Source organism: Octopus bimaculoides, chromosome 10, assembly GCF_001194135.2.
Source record: "Octopus bimaculoides isolate UCB-OBI-ISO-001 chromosome 10, ASM119413v2, whole genome shotgun sequence".
Taxonomy (NCBI): domain Eukaryota; kingdom Metazoa; phylum Mollusca; class Cephalopoda; order Octopoda; family Octopodidae; genus Octopus; species Octopus bimaculoides.
This window is the reverse complement of record NC_068990.1, coordinates 47,278,508-47,294,311: the sequence shown is the minus strand read 5'-3', so window position 1 is coordinate 47,294,311 and position 15,804 is coordinate 47,278,508. Positions and strand designations below refer to the sequence as shown.

The 15,804-nt window shown below is 34.6% G+C and overlaps 1 protein-coding gene across 2 annotated transcripts in view; it reads right to left on the bottom strand.

The window, feature by feature from the left end:
* Positions 1–4,860: 4,860 nt before the first annotated feature.
* LOC106871114 (uncharacterized) overlaps positions 4,861–15,804 on the bottom strand; it is a 78,910-nt gene continuing 67,966 nt past the window's right edge. Inside the window, exons 6-8 of one of the 2 annotated variants that reach the window (XM_014917425.2) lie at positions 13,722–13,830; positions 12,299–12,847; positions 4,861–5,610 (exon numbers count right to left, since the gene is read on the bottom strand). In XM_014917425.2, the coding sequence (XP_014772911.1) occupies positions 5,531–5,610; positions 12,299–12,847; positions 13,722–13,830 (738 nt within the window). In that variant the 3' untranslated portion in view covers positions 4,861–5,530. Of the gene's footprint in view, positions 5,611–5,856; positions 12,848–13,721; positions 13,831–15,804 lie in introns of those variants that run through there. The other variant, XM_014917424.2, reaches the window with a different exon arrangement.

Here is a 15,804-nt window from a genome sequence, read left to right as displayed (position 1 = left end):
TTGGGAAGCAAACTTCTTACCACACAGCTATGCCTGCATATATAAACAAACACATACATATGTATATGACCTGAGGCTAATATGGCAGAGCAGCAAGAAGGGAGCCACTTCGGCTAGCTAATATCAAGTGGAGAAAAGATTAGGCCAATGAAATGGTAGAGAGGCCACTAGCATTTTGGGACACTGTCATATTTTCCGATGAGTTCAGATTTGCTGTATTTTTTGACAGTGGTCAAGTGTGGGTCTGGAGACTTTGTGATCAAGAATTTGATTTGAAAAGATTGCAGCCAACAATGAAACACAGTGGTTATTCTGTGATGATCTGGGGAGCAATTTGGAGTAATGGTCGATCAGAGCTGGTGGAGTGTGAGGGAAACATAAATTCAGATATGTTTCCATATTTCAGAAAGGACTCTTTCCAGTCTTCTCCAGTGGTGAAATGATTAAAGAAGACTTTATTTATGGAAGATAGGGCTCCTTGTCACACAGCTAAAAAGACCCAAGATTGGTGGGAAAAGAATGACATTAAAAAGTTTTCAAGGCTAAGCCAGTCACCAGATATGAACCCTATTGAACACATCTGGGACATAATGTACAGGACACTTTGTAAAAAGAACAAGAAAACATCCTCAAAACCAGATCTTTCAAGATTACTGCATGAAACTTGGCAAGAAATTCCTCAAGAGCATATTTGTCATCTGATCAGCAGCATGCCTGATAGGGTCCTTGCATTGAATAATGCAATGGGCATGTCTACTAGATATTAGATATTCACATTATAATAATTAATAAATAATTGGAATGTATAATTTCAGAATTCAATAAATTTTAATGATTATAAGTGTATCGATTTACTTCTGTCATGTCTGTACATACATGTATGATAGAATAAATCCATAAAATGTTTCTTCTAAAAATCAAACCAACTTGTACACAGGAAGGATGTCATGGTTGACTTGTTATCTGTTGTTGAAATATATAAAACATATTGAATACGAGTGAGATCCATAATACACTTCATTGATGCAGTTGTGTCCAGTCTTGTTAAGGTGCAACATAAATGTATTAATTTTCTAGGTAGATTGGAGATTAACTGGTTTTAAAACTGTCATGCATGAGAAAAACGCCCAGTCATTTGCATTTTCTCAAAGTTGGAAAATAATAATGGTAATAATAATAGTTTTTGATTTAGGCACAAGGCCACCAATTTTGAGGGCAGGAATTTTAGTCTTTACTGTTGGCCCTGTGTGTGTTTATTAGTTAGCATATATATTTTAATGGCTCTCTACTTCTATAAATCTAGTAGTAATGAAATCATAGCAACATCATAATTTTGGCATATATCCACAAGAGAATTTGGCAGACGAAAACTGCAGAAAGCTTTGTGTGTGTGTATGTGTGTGCACATACACACATACATATATATTTATCATATATGTATACATGAATGAGTGTGCATGCTTATATTCCACATAGATATTGATATTCTTTGACCAATACTCTGTGAGTGAATTTGGTACATAAAAACTGAGTAGAAAGTCTGTTGCGTGTGTGTCTTTGTCCTCTGCACTGCTTAACAACAGGTGTTGGTCTGCTTGCATCTCCATAACTCAGCAGTTTAGCAAACAAGACTGATAGAATATATACCAGACTTTAAAAAATAGTACTGGGGTACTCTTTAACTAAAACCACTTCAAGTTGGTACTCCACATGGTCACACTCCAAAGAGTAAAACAAGTAAAAAATAAGCTTTGAGCATTCAAAGACCTGTTGAATAAAGAAATCTCATACTTGAAAAACAGGTAAGGGTTGACAACTAGAAGAGCATCTGGCTGTAAAATCCTGTTTCAAACAATCATTATCCAAACCCATACTGGTATGGAGGAACAGACATGAAGCAAATGAATAAAGTTGTAGGTTCTAATATAGGAAATTTGATGGAAATAGCAGGTCTTTTTCTTTTCATATTAAGACCGATGTTACAAAGCAAACACAGATTCATCTAAACTTTATTATAATCTTATTTACATCATCATCCCTTTAATGTCTACTTTTTCATGCTTGCATGGGTCAGACAGAATTAGCTGAGGCAGAATTTCTATAGCTGAATGCCCTTTTTGTCACTAACCCTTACCTGTTTCCAAGCAGTATTTTCCCATGACTGGACACAGGAGATTGGAAATGACCGACACAGATTATAATACAGTGACACTAATTTACAACTATCATGTGTTGTCAAAAACATACACCTTTGTGATGTATGTGTATACTGTGTGTATACACACACACCATCATCATCATTGTTTAATTTCCATTTTTTATGCTCTTGTGGGTTGGATGGTTCAACAAGAACAGATGAGTCACAGGATTGCACTAAACTCCAATGTCTGTTTTGTCAAAGTTTCTACTGCTGGATCTCCTTCCTAATGCCAACCACTTCACAGAGTGTACTGGGTGCTTTTCTTTTTGTGGTACCAGCACTAATGAAGTTACCAAGTAACTCACAAGATAAAACCCTTCAACTGAATGGTGTAGGTGTATTATTAAACCTATCTCTCTCAATACTACACCTGAATCCACTCACAAGGCCCAAAGTCATAGAAGGAGATAGCTACCCAAGTTGCTGTGCAGTGGGACTGAACCTGAAACCACATGGTTGAGAAGCATACTTCTCAATCACATGGCTATCCCATTTGTTCTTATATTGATTTCTGACTGTTGATTTAAAAGTAAATGTTTATCTCATCCTCTGACAGATTCAATGTTCTACCTAATTTTTGCATTAGCATATAAATGGCTGAGTATCTCACACACATGTCTATTCTTAATGTGATCCTCAGGTAGAACCAGTCTCTGATAAAGTTGGCTTTTTGAATTACAAGTACAGTCCATCTGATGAGCTGCTGTACAGTTTCTGTTTAACCAATTTCACTCACAATACTTTGGTTACATTGAGGATACGGTAAAAGACATATGCTCATGATGCAATGCAATGGGACCAAACCTACAGTCTCATGATTGTCGTGGCTGTGTGGTGAGAAGTTTGGTTTCCAACCAGATGGTTTCAGGCTCAGTCCCACTGTGTGACATGTTGGGCAAGTGTCTTCTGCTATAGCTTTTGGACAACCAAAGCCTAGAGTGGATTTGGTAGACAGAAACTGAAAGAAGCCCATTCTATATATGTGTGTGTGTGTGTCTTTGTAGCTGTGCTTGTCCCCCACTACCACTTGACAACTGGTGTTGGTGTGTATACATTCCTGTAACTTGGCAGTTCAGCAAAAAAGACTGATAGAATAAAGTACCAGGCTTAAAAAAAGACAAGTACTAAGGTTGATTCATTCAACTGAAAATTCTTAAAAGTGGTGCCCCAGCATGGCTACAGTCTAAAGACTGAAACAAATAAAAGACAAGCAAAGTAAAAGATGTATTTAGAAAACACACAGTATTGACTTCTGTGTCTCATTATAGATAGAATTCAGTGATTTTAGGAAAGACAATCAACTTTCTATGGAATGGTGTGCATCCTCTCCTCTATATACCAACAGAAGATACCATCATCATTTACTATCCACTTTTCCATGCTTGCATGAGTGAGATGGAACTTGTTGAAGCAAATTTTCTCTGGCCAGATGTCATCCTTCCTGCCACCAACACTTGTTTTGAAGCAAGGTAATATTTCTCATGGTAAGATAGTGAGTAAATAAGTTGGCTACAAGGAGAGCATTCAGTCATGAAACATTGCCATGGAAAATCTGCCAGCATGAAAGAGAGGATGGAAAAAAATGATGAAGATATTGAAGAGAAAGTATTATTATCAAGGGTCATAAAGTTCAACAGACTTTAAAAAAAAATTCATGTTGTGCAGTTCATTGACTTAAGCCAAGGGTTCTGGTGTCTTCTCTTTTAGTGTAATCATCATAGTTTGCTGCTTATATTGTTGCTGCAACAATCTGTAATCATTAGGCTTTTTTAATAGACATCAAGTTAGGTTCAATTTAAACTTCAGACTAATAATGTTTCTCTAAGGTTGGCTTTCTTCTTCATAGATATATTGTTTTTGTCACCAAGATTTTACTGTAATTTCTGTAACCACTAGCCTTTAATTGCTTATCCTATTTACTCTGTGCACCTCACTAAAACCTGATTGCAATGTGTCTTAGGCTTCATCTAAGCCATTAAGTTGATGTAACTTGAATGCAGATCCTTATTATTTCCAAGGTTTATAAAAAGAGAAAAATTAGTTTTATATATCAACCAAAAGCAAAGCTCTCCATGAACTTGAAAACTTAAACTGTGAGAGTAAACATAGATCAAGGTAAACAATTGCATATTGTATTCTACTATTATTTACTCAAGTGGCTCCTTGAACTTGCAGGTTAATGTGTCCAAACATTAGTGAAGTATCTTTTAAATGCAATTTATCATTTCCTAATTTCTATTATTAACTATAATTACATGGATTAGTGGATTTAGTGCATAAATTTGGTCAGTTGCTCTTCTGAGTTCAGTTTGATTTCTGTTTCTCCAGGGTTAATAAAATAATTTATCTCTTAATTACTAGATTAATAAAGTAATCTTTATTTTTAATTACTGTTTTTACTTGTATATAAGTCACACTAATAATTTTTCTCTTCATAGTTTTAGCTTTGACCCTAGTTAAAATATCAAGTATAAAATAGTGTGGCTTATACACAAATAAATACAGTAATTTTTAATTAGTAAATATTCCTTTAAATTAATAAGTACAATAACCTTTTAATTATTAGGTTAATAAAATAATACTACTTCTTAATTAATATGTACAATGGGTTTTTTATTACTAGATAAATGTTTCAAACTTACATTTTTATAAAAAAAATACATACAAAACCCCCTTTCAATTAATAAATACAGCAACTCTTTAACTATAAGGTTAATAACTTCTTTAACCCTTTAGCATTCAGATTATTCATAAAATGTCATGCTAATTTATTCATTGTTTTGAATTAATCATGCATAATCTCATAGCTTCAAGATTTTGATGATTATTATCAGTTTTAGAATGATGTTGTAGAGTAGGTGTGAGATGCCAGATCTGGCTGGTTTGAGCATAAAATAAGTAGAATAAATGCTAATGGGTTAATTTTTAATTTATAAATTCAATACCCTTTACTACAATGTAATAACTACAATGACCGTTTAATTACTTATTAATAAAAGTAAATTATCTTAAAGTTTTAATTAATAAATACAAGATTGTCTTAATTAACCAGTAAAATACCCTTTTAATTACTGACATTTCTTAAACCCTTAGGGAAGATGGGCTGTATTGATGCTGCTGAACTCAGAAACTCAAAGTACCAAAGCAAGAATCTCAATCACTAGGTTCAATTCAGTGCCACAGGTAATATCTTTACCACTAATGCTCAGTGCAAACTATCTGTTATTTCAAAAGACATGTAAAAAGGCTTTTTGCAAAGGTGTCTAGATTAGGAATAGTGAATCAAGGGTCCAGCTGAAGTGAGAGTACAACTTGCTCACCTGTGGAGCATCACTCTAATTTAGTATAACTGGAATCTGATAGAAACTTTGTGGGACTCATACTGATACACCTCCGCTTGAGATCGAAGCCTATAAAAAGATATGTGGAAAAGTACATTACTTCAGGAAACATTCTGAGAAAATGTTTCTGTAGTGCATCATATATGGTAAAAACATGTAGCTCCTTCTATGAGGTGATGCCTATTAGAATGGTGAGGAGAGAGAGAAAAATATACATAGAGAGCCTGAAAACAATAGATAGATAAAGAGATAAATACAGATAGAGAGGGGTGAATAGAGAGAGGGAGGGAAGGAATGAAATAGACAACAAAATAATTTGCATTATCACAAAGAGTTTTGGCATGACAGCATTTTATCTGCAAATAATTCAAATAGCAGGAAATATTGGCTTAAATTTCTACTAACTTGAGAGAAATGATTTATTTTTTTGACTGTGATGACATGTTGCACAGTGGTTTGCATCTTGGGTTCACAGCAGTTGGGTTATGAATTCGATTCTTGAACCAGTTGGCACGATAAACGTTGAGCAAGGCATTTCAGTTTTTACTGAAAATGAGAACAAGTGACAGCTGGTTGGGTTAACCTTGTGATGGGCTAGTGTACTTTCAGTCACTTAAATACCACAGAAACTGAGACAAGCTCTGGTCTCATAGGCATGTAGTCTTGCAATAGACATTAACTTGTGGCCGTATGGTTAAGAAGCTTGCTTTCTAATCATGTTCTTTTGGGTTCAATCCCATTGATACTTGGGCAAGTATCTTCTAATAGTTTAGGGCCAACCTATGCCTTGTGAATGGATTTGGCAGATGGAAACCAAAAAAAGTCCATCATATATAAATATTGGCACTTGTGCCTGCGGCATGTGTAAGGACTTTCGAGCGAGATTGTTGCCAGTGCCCCTGGACTGGCTCTTGTGCGGGTGGCACATAAAATACACCATTTTGAGCGTGGCACATAAAATACACCATTTTGAGCATGGCCGTTGCCAGTACCGCCTGACTGGCCTTTGTGCCGGTGGCACGTAAAAGCACCCACTACACTCTCTGAGTGGTTGGCGTTAGGAAGGGCATCCAGCTGTAGAAACTCTGCCAAATCAGATTGGAGCCTAGTGTAGCCATCTGGTTTCACCAGTCCTCAGTCAAATCGTCCAACCCATGCTAGCATGGAAGGCAGACATTAAACGACGACGATGATGATGATGATGATATGCATATGTATGTGTATGCATCTGTGTTTATACATTTGTGTATGCCTTTGTCTAGGACATCACATGCTGGCTGAAAACGAGTATCATTATCAACAAGTGAGGTTGGTCTTTTACTATTTTCAGTGAAAAACATGTCTGGGAAAATATTAACTTGCTTGGAAACAGGTGAAGGTTGATGACAGGAAGGGCATCCAACCATAGAAAATCTGTCTCAACAGTTGCTATCTGATACATGCAAACATGGACATTAAATGTGGACATTAAATGAAAATGATGATGAAGGTTGGATATTATTAAGGATGCATGTATAAGTGATTCAAATCCAGTATATTACTGGTACAGTAATTATCAATCTGTAATGGATAAAAACAGTGTTAACTATGGCAGAACTATGAACCCTGGATGTAGAAAGATTTTAATTAAACACTGTGAAGCATTCAGTCTGGTGATAGTTTGTCAGTTTTACTGGAAGAAGTGAAGGAAAGAGATGAAGAAGAAAAGAAATGAAAGAAGAAAAAGCAAAGGAAGAAGACAAAGTAGAAAGGAGAAGTGAAAGAAGTAGTGGAGAAAGAAATGAAAGATGAGAAAGAAGCAGTAAAAGAAGTTGAAGAAGGAGGAAGAAATCAAAGAAAGTAGAAGAAAAATAGAGAGGAAGGAGAAAAGATGAAAATATTGCAAAGACAACCACAACTTTGGTAAATAATCTAAGAGAATGGAATGTTATTGAAATCATTATTTGATAAAGAAAGTAACAAGGAATAGGTATTCAGAAAAATATAGTTATTTCATAAAAATATTGAAATATAAAAAATTACAAATGAAAAAAAGACATTATCGAAAAAGTTTACATTTAAAAAAACAATTTAAAAATTTCTCTTGAATATTTTATAGTTAAATAACTATAATATATTATATAGCTGAATAACTGTATAAAATATGTAATATGCAAGAATTGTATTGTATCAGAATATTATACATACATTATATATATATATAATTGGATGTGTTTATATGGAATATATGTATTTATGCATATGTTCAGAAACCAATAAACAAGAGTGAAAGGAGCAAGAGGGAGCATGTGGAGACATTGAAGAGAGGAGAAAGATAGCTGAGAGAGAGGGAGAGGAAGAGAGAGTGTGTGTGTGTGTGTGTGTGTGTGTGCATGTATAGGGAAGTGTTATCACTATTACTGAGATACAGATATATTGAGTAAATAACATACACATGCTGTATCATGAAAAACTGGAAAGAGCAGTCAACATATCACTGTGAACAACATAAAAAAAGTATAACAATATTAATGTCAGTCTTGCTAGTTAATGTTTTTATGATATGTCCTTCTAATTTCATTTTAATGTTAGTAATAATATATTAAAGAAATTCAAAACTTGATATCGAGAAAGTAAATGAAAATAATGTTGGCTCAGTGATTGAAAAGGTGACCCTACACAGCAAGTATGTATGTATGTATGTATGTATAGATATAGGCAGGTAAGTGAGGGTGTAGGTGTGTATATGTTTGAAGTGTCAGTTTTGTTAGAAATACATGTGAATGAATGGGTTTTTTTAAACAATGTATGTGCATGAGTGAGTTTCAAGAATGTATTCAAATTTATGTGCATATTATGTCACTTAGTCAAACTAGCAATCTGTTCTACTTTCTCTGTGTCCATTCCTCCATGCATGCAACTATCTATGAATTGATCACTCTATCAGTAACACCCTTTGCTGATCGACGTGTCATACCCTATACCCGCAACTGCTAGAATGTGTGTACATGTGTTTCTGTTTATTTTCTTCTTATTGTCTGTCTAACTATCTGTCTGTTCGGAGTGACTATTTATGTGCATTTGCAGGTATGTGAAAATGCATGTATGTGAATATGTATGTGTGTATGTATGTATACGTATATACACATACACATTTCACCTGAAAATTGTATTAGCAGTTTGCTTTGCAAACATTCACGACCCATAAAGCAATTTCTAGCTCAAAAGGCACCTGGTTAGCAGCATGATTTAAGGCAGAGAGTTAAGGGTCAAAGTGTGAGGGCACTTTTATAGGATTACGGATATATTTAGGGCAGCTTGGTTTTTTATGAGGTATAATTGGCTTTTATGAAGGCTTTTCTTTCCCCCAACACACATACTCTCTTTCATTGGGTAATCTGCTGGTCTTTCTGTTTGGAATCTGGCTCCACTAAGAAGATACATAAAATATAAAAGAGTGAATGGAAGCCTTTGTGGATGTGAGGAAAGATGCAAATGTAAGCATGTTGTATAGTGGTGTGTATGTATGTGTGTGTAACAGAACAGTAGAAGAAAGGTAATACATAAAGCAGAAGAGAAAATGAATATTTCTGAAGAAGATAAATTTGAGGATACACTGTACATTTATGTGCGAATATGTCAGTGTGTGTGTGTGTGTGCAAATGAAAAGCAGGTGTGAGGGAGAAAGGGTAGGAGATATATTTGTGAGAATACATGTGTCTATGTCTGCTTAAGAAATACAATGAGTGATGGGGGAGAGTGGGAGGAGATAGAAAGTTGCTTGTAACTAAGAAGCTCAACTAAATTATGTACATAAATTATTCTGTACATCAATGCTTATGTGAAAGTATCACAGTATATGTGTAAGTGAGCAGATATATCTATACATGCTTATTTTCCTAGAGTACAAACAAATGATAGATGAGGAGGCTCTTATTAATCCTGAAAGAGAACACGTATTGTTAAAGCTAATCTTATTTCATGACTACAGTTAGTCTTATTTCATGACTACAGTTAGTCTTATTTCATGTCTATATTTAAAATACTTATCAATTAGTTGAGAGACTTTCACAGTAATGAAATATTTGAATGGTTTTTAAGTATCAAAAGTATTTTAATGGTTTGTAAATCTAAAAGGAGTGTTTTAATGGTTTATAAGTCTAAGTAATGCTTTGTTGTAGGAGATAATTTTACAATAGATTATTTTAAAATTAAAAAGATTTTAAACATGTAATTAATGTTGTCTCTCCCTAGGTAAGTCCTGATAATGTAGATCTACCATCATTTTGATGGTAGATCTACATTATCAGGATTTACCATCTATGACCATTCCCTCTTTTATTTTTTCAGGCATAATATATTTACAACGACCCCCTCCAATGTGTCATTCCTTTTATAAAGACAGTAATATGTGATATGAGGGGTATTTATCTGCTATCTGAAGCAGATTGAACAACCACATAAAAGCTTACTTTGCTATCTTGTGTTAAACATGCATGTGTTCAGCAGTGAAATAACAGAACCAGAGGCTACAAATATGCTTATGTGCTTCAGGAGAAGTAGCTTAACTGCCTATGCAGTGTAATTTAACCACCACAGCAGTGTAACTTAGTTATCAAGGCAATATAAATGACCAGAGTAATGAAACCTAGGTATTAGAGAAATGTTAGTTTACTCCTTTGGCAGTTTAACTCAGCTACCAAAGTAGTGTATCTTAGCTACTAGGGTAGAGGCCTAGACATTAAGGCTTAGTAATTTAAACATTTAGAAGTTGCTGTTAATTGCAGAACATAATTCTAGAAAATACATAAGTACCTAATATCTACCTAACAGGTAATTCTAGAAAATATATTCCAAATGTGGAATTTGAGTAACCAGGTCTTCTTACAAACATTATTTGTTTGTTTGCAACAACTGTCAGTCAAATATGAATGTAATAACAAGTTGTCACAGAAGTGGAATGAACATTGATTAACACTATACTTAAGATAGTTGTAAATATATCCTTATGGTTTTGCTTCGGCAAAGCAATACTAATAACTGGTAGTTAGAACTCAGTATGCATATACTTTAGAGCAGTGGTTCCCAAAGTGGGTGGTGCTGCCCTCATCTGGGAGCAGCAAAAAGATCCAGGAGGCCTTGGAGAAGTGGGGTGATAATAGGGTAGCCAAAGGGGGGGGGGTGCCATGGATGTAAAAACAACAAGATAATGGTTCAATTAAGTTTTATTTTTGAATTTGCTGCAGAAAGTGGTGGTGATGGGGGGAGAATTAGGAATGTGGCATGGGTACCAAGAGGGTGGTAGCCTGAAAATGTTTGGGAGCTAATGTTTTAGAATAAAGTATTAGGCGAGTACAGGGCATAACATTAATTAACAAATGACAAAGGATCAGGAGTCACGTAATTACCCTCATTAGCTTACAGTTGTTTCTGCTAAGATATTGCACAAGCACTCAGCTCTGAGTGCACTACTGAGTGCTTGTGCAACATCTCATAGCAGAAACAGTTGTAAGCTAATGAAGGTGATTACATGACTCCTGTTCTCTTTTCATTCATTAGCACATGTACATACACATATACAAGGAGTGTATAAAAATGGTAACACTCTAAATTGGTGTAAATTGATATCACTTTCAGATTTAATTGCAGAACAAAATGATGGAAGTGACATGTCCTTTATATGCCAAACTACCAACATCACCTGAAATCTGTAGACAATCTGAATTTCAACACCAAAGGAAACAAAACCAAAAGCCATAGAAGACTTGGTATATAATATTTAAAAAAATTAAAACTGATAAAAGGTGAGTCATTATTAAATGGATGTGACAAAACTTAACAGCTGAATGAAATAAATGCAGAAGTTTTACTGCCAAATTTACAAACTAGAATGTGGTGAAAGGGGACAATAGTATGCTTAGAAGTGTGCACAAACATGTGGTATTTTAGTACATTTAGATACATAGTGATAAGTGATGTCTTAATGTGTTATTGCAGTAGTGATAGGCTACAGCAGTAATAATAGTGTTTGTTTCTCTTTTTGTATTAAATTCTGTTGAAAAATATTCGTCTTTAAGATACATTTCGAAAATTAAAAGTAAAAAACAACTATAATCATAATCTTTTCTACTCTAGGCACAAGGGCTGAATTTTTTTTTTTGGGGGGGGGGCAGTCGATTAGATCAACCCCAGTATGCAACTGGTACTTAATTTATCAACTCCGAAAGGATGAAAGGCAAAGTCGACCTCGGCAGAATTTGAACTCAGAACGTAAAGACATGAAATACCACAAAGCATTTCTCCTGGCATGCTAACGTTTCTACCAGCTTGCCGCCTTACAATAATCATAATAATAGCAAAATCAGGTCCTGTCTCACATTCACTTATTCATAGATTCACAAAGGATAAATCTTACACTCACACATTTATACATTCACATACTATGGTAAATCTTGTAGTCATTCATATGTTCACATATTACAATAAATCTTACACTTCTTCATTCATACATTCACACATACTACAGTAAATCAAGTTGTATATAGCTGTCATAAACCTAAATGTTGTAAAACCAATTAGTAGTGTACATCAGTCAATGCCTAAGTGACTGTTAATTTGTATTTTCAATACTAATTGAAGCTATATTTGTTACAACATTCATAAGAAACAATAAATTTCTAAATGAAACTCTCAGAAATATATTGACTGGAAGGTCGTGAATTGTTTTGAAAGGCAACTTCATTGTGGTTTGAAATGTAGCCATATTGATCGCCCTGACCTGGAGTGGAGTTTCTCTTATCGTGTCTGGTTAAATTTAAACCAAGTTCCTGGGCAGCAACTTCATGCTGTGATTCAGGAGAATATTTTTGAGGCGTGTAAGAATAACCATAGTTGTACGTTCCCTCATCATCATTTGGTTGTACGTTAGCATACTCTTTATATTGATCTAAGTCCTCCAATGGTTTTATCACTTTCTTTGTTTGGATTGTCATATTATTGTAGCTGGGGAGTGTTCTCTCATACATATTCTGTTCATTAACGTCAACAGAGTGGCTTGGATGAACAACAGCAATAGTTGTATTTGGTACTTCTGAATATTCCATATAGCCATACTCTCCGTTTTGGTGATGGTGATAATCATCATCAGGTCTTCTGGAATCATTTGCTGTAGTAGTGGTATTTTTCATAGCCGTTTCATAGGGTGGTGGTGGTGTGTAATTGTTCCTTTGGAGTGGTGCACCTGTTATTTCTGCATAGGCATTCCAAAGTCCATCAGAGAGTTCAAAATCTCCAAACTTCCATCCTTTTAAAACACTAACCAATTCTCCTGATAGAACAATAAATAAATATATCAATTAATTAAAATATATATATATTATATATATAATAAATCAATGTTCCTATTAAAGTTTTAAAAGATCTGGTATGTATCATACATTTTGATCAATTTTTATCTAAACTTATTCCATTTTGCAACTAGAAATCAAAAAATTACTCATTAATTTCCAGTTTTTCAAACCCATGTATTATTCACTCTCATCATATATATATATAAACTAGATCTTGGACAAAATTTCTGATCATAGGAGTTCAGTTGTTTGATCAAGTGAACTACCACGACCATTGAATTAGCATGTAAGTGGCAGAGTATTCCAAAGATACTTGTTCCATTAATATAATTGTCAGGCAGAATCAGCATGACACTGTGTGACAAGGCTGAACCTTTGAATTACAAGTGAAATAAGGTTCTATACAGTTTCCATCTACCCAACTTTGCTCAGAAAGTATAGGTTGATCCAAGGCGTAAACTATATTTCAGCAATATTGATATCAAACAACGAGGTACTAAACTAAAAGTGTTACAAAAACAAGTCCAAATGTCCATCATATTCAAGGAAGTGTATACTTCCTTCCTAAGCTAACAAGAGAATCTTTACATAGTTGCTCTACATGCTAGAAATAACAACCAAAATCTCCCTCAAATTACTGTATAAAAAAAAAACATTGACTACTGTAGTGTCACATAGACAATGCCTCAGAGAAAGATTGAATAGTGAATGTCTCTGATCACAAGTTTGTCCAATTTGGGCTGATCTGAGGCTGAACAATGACCAACAACCATTTCTATCAGAAGCATTCTTGGTAATAACAATTAAATTCATAAATTTAAGAAACAGAGACATAAGATTTCTTTTAAATACCTTGGTCAATTGGTAAACTCCGGCGCTGCCTGGCATGAGCAGCAGCCAGTGTGTCAACTAAAAGATCCTCTTTGTCAAGATCATCAAAGGCAAACTTCAATTCTTTCACCTATAATAAAAGAATCATCATCATTATCATCATCATTTAACATCAGTTTTCTATGCCGGCATGGGTTGGATGGTTTGATGGGGGCTCAAGGACCAATGTCTGCTTTAACATGGCTTCCATGGTTGGATGCCCTTTCTAATGCAAACCACTTTAAAAAAGGTACAAAGTGTCTTTTATGTAGTACTGGCACTACTGAGATTACAGAATAACTCATAAGACTAGACAAGACCTCTCTACAGAGGGTGGGAAGAGGCATTAAGAGAGTTAGCTTTATACCAGATGATAAAATTTTAAAGTATAATTGAGGGACAAGAAGAGGTGTCTTGCTGTAGGGGAGATACAGTAAGACAGTTGGAAGAGAAGAGGATGGTGATGAAAATGTGTCAGAACAAACCCTCACATTACAGGAAGGTGCATGAGAAGTGGCATGGGTGGGTAATTAAATTAGTGAGAATATGAGAAGCAAGTAACAGATGGATAGAAGGAGATGCAGTGAGTGGTGAATACAGGTGGAGGCAAGGTCAATCATGAATATCTTTTGAAGAAGCTGGAAGAAGTAGGTATGGCTCAAAGAGATAAGAGGTGGTAGTAAAATGATGGCAGTGGTGTGCGTGATAATGCACAGTGCTAGGGGAAAAGTAGTCTTTCAAACACATAACTTGAGATCTAATAAGGGTTACTTTTAAATAATCAAAATTTCACTAAAATCTAAAACTATGGAAGCCTTACATTATGTGCAATGAATTTAATTTACCTATCAGTTTCTGGTTAGTTCAGCAGTTTGATTTTTTAATTATCTCTCTTCTTTTGATTGAACAAAATGCAGTAGAAACGTACTAAGAGTCTTCTTGTCACATCTATTTAGGTTTGATATTGTACACATTTCCTTAGTCATTCCTTTATTGCTATTTTTGGCTAAAAAGCTGATATGCTTTGTTGTGAAGGTCTAATAGAACCAAAACATTAGACAATGTTGTTTCTCATACTTACTAAGATTATTAACATAATATTAGATACTGACCTAATATTGCCTTTTCCACACTTCATAAATATTTATAATCAGATTTTTTATGCTTACTGTATTAAGCATGGTTGCATTAACTTAACAATTTTTTTTTCTATGGATGGCATATCCAAAGTAATTTATTCTCTAAAATGCATACTAATTGTTCATGTGTACAATATTGCACACCTGCTTAGTCATTCTCCCATTACTATTTCACTGAGGAAACGTATCCACATGTTACCCATACTTGCCAAAATGATTAAATTATTTAGTCATTGAGCCAATATTATCTTTTCCTCATCACATAATTATTTTTGATTAGGCTTGTTATGCTAATTACCTGAAATACTTTAACATTAAAATAATTAAAAGTGCAACTAAAGTGAGAATATTATAAGATCTGAGGTCATATGATTTCAGTGTTTAATCTAAAAATATGATATAAACTCATAAATCTATATTCCGACAAGCCATTTCCTGGAATCTCTATGCTAATAGAACCCACGACGAAGCTCCATTAGCTAATAGAACCCACGACGAAGCTCACCAAGACATGAACAATAGCTAAGTCATTCCTATTTTTCATATATTATCCCTTCTGATGCGCTCCCCATCTACCACCCCACTTCGTTCTCTCTAACTATACATTTATGTCTTGAATTCATGATTATTTATGTATTTTTTCTCTACCTCACGTGATCTATCGTCTTTGCATCTACTTGCTGAAGTTTTTGCTCCTTAGCCCAAACCTGACTGAAATTTGTCTCTAACTCCCTTTAAAAATTACGATTTTTAACTCTCATTTCTGTTTCCGATTTAAACATTTAATCTCACGTTTAAACACTGCTGTGTTTCTTTCAACTTTTTCCTAAAAACCTAACGAATTTGACCAGCATGATGTACTGCTGCCGGTTCTCCCTCTCCCTCCCTATTGTATTCTATCTCTCTCTCTGAATCACCACTTCTTC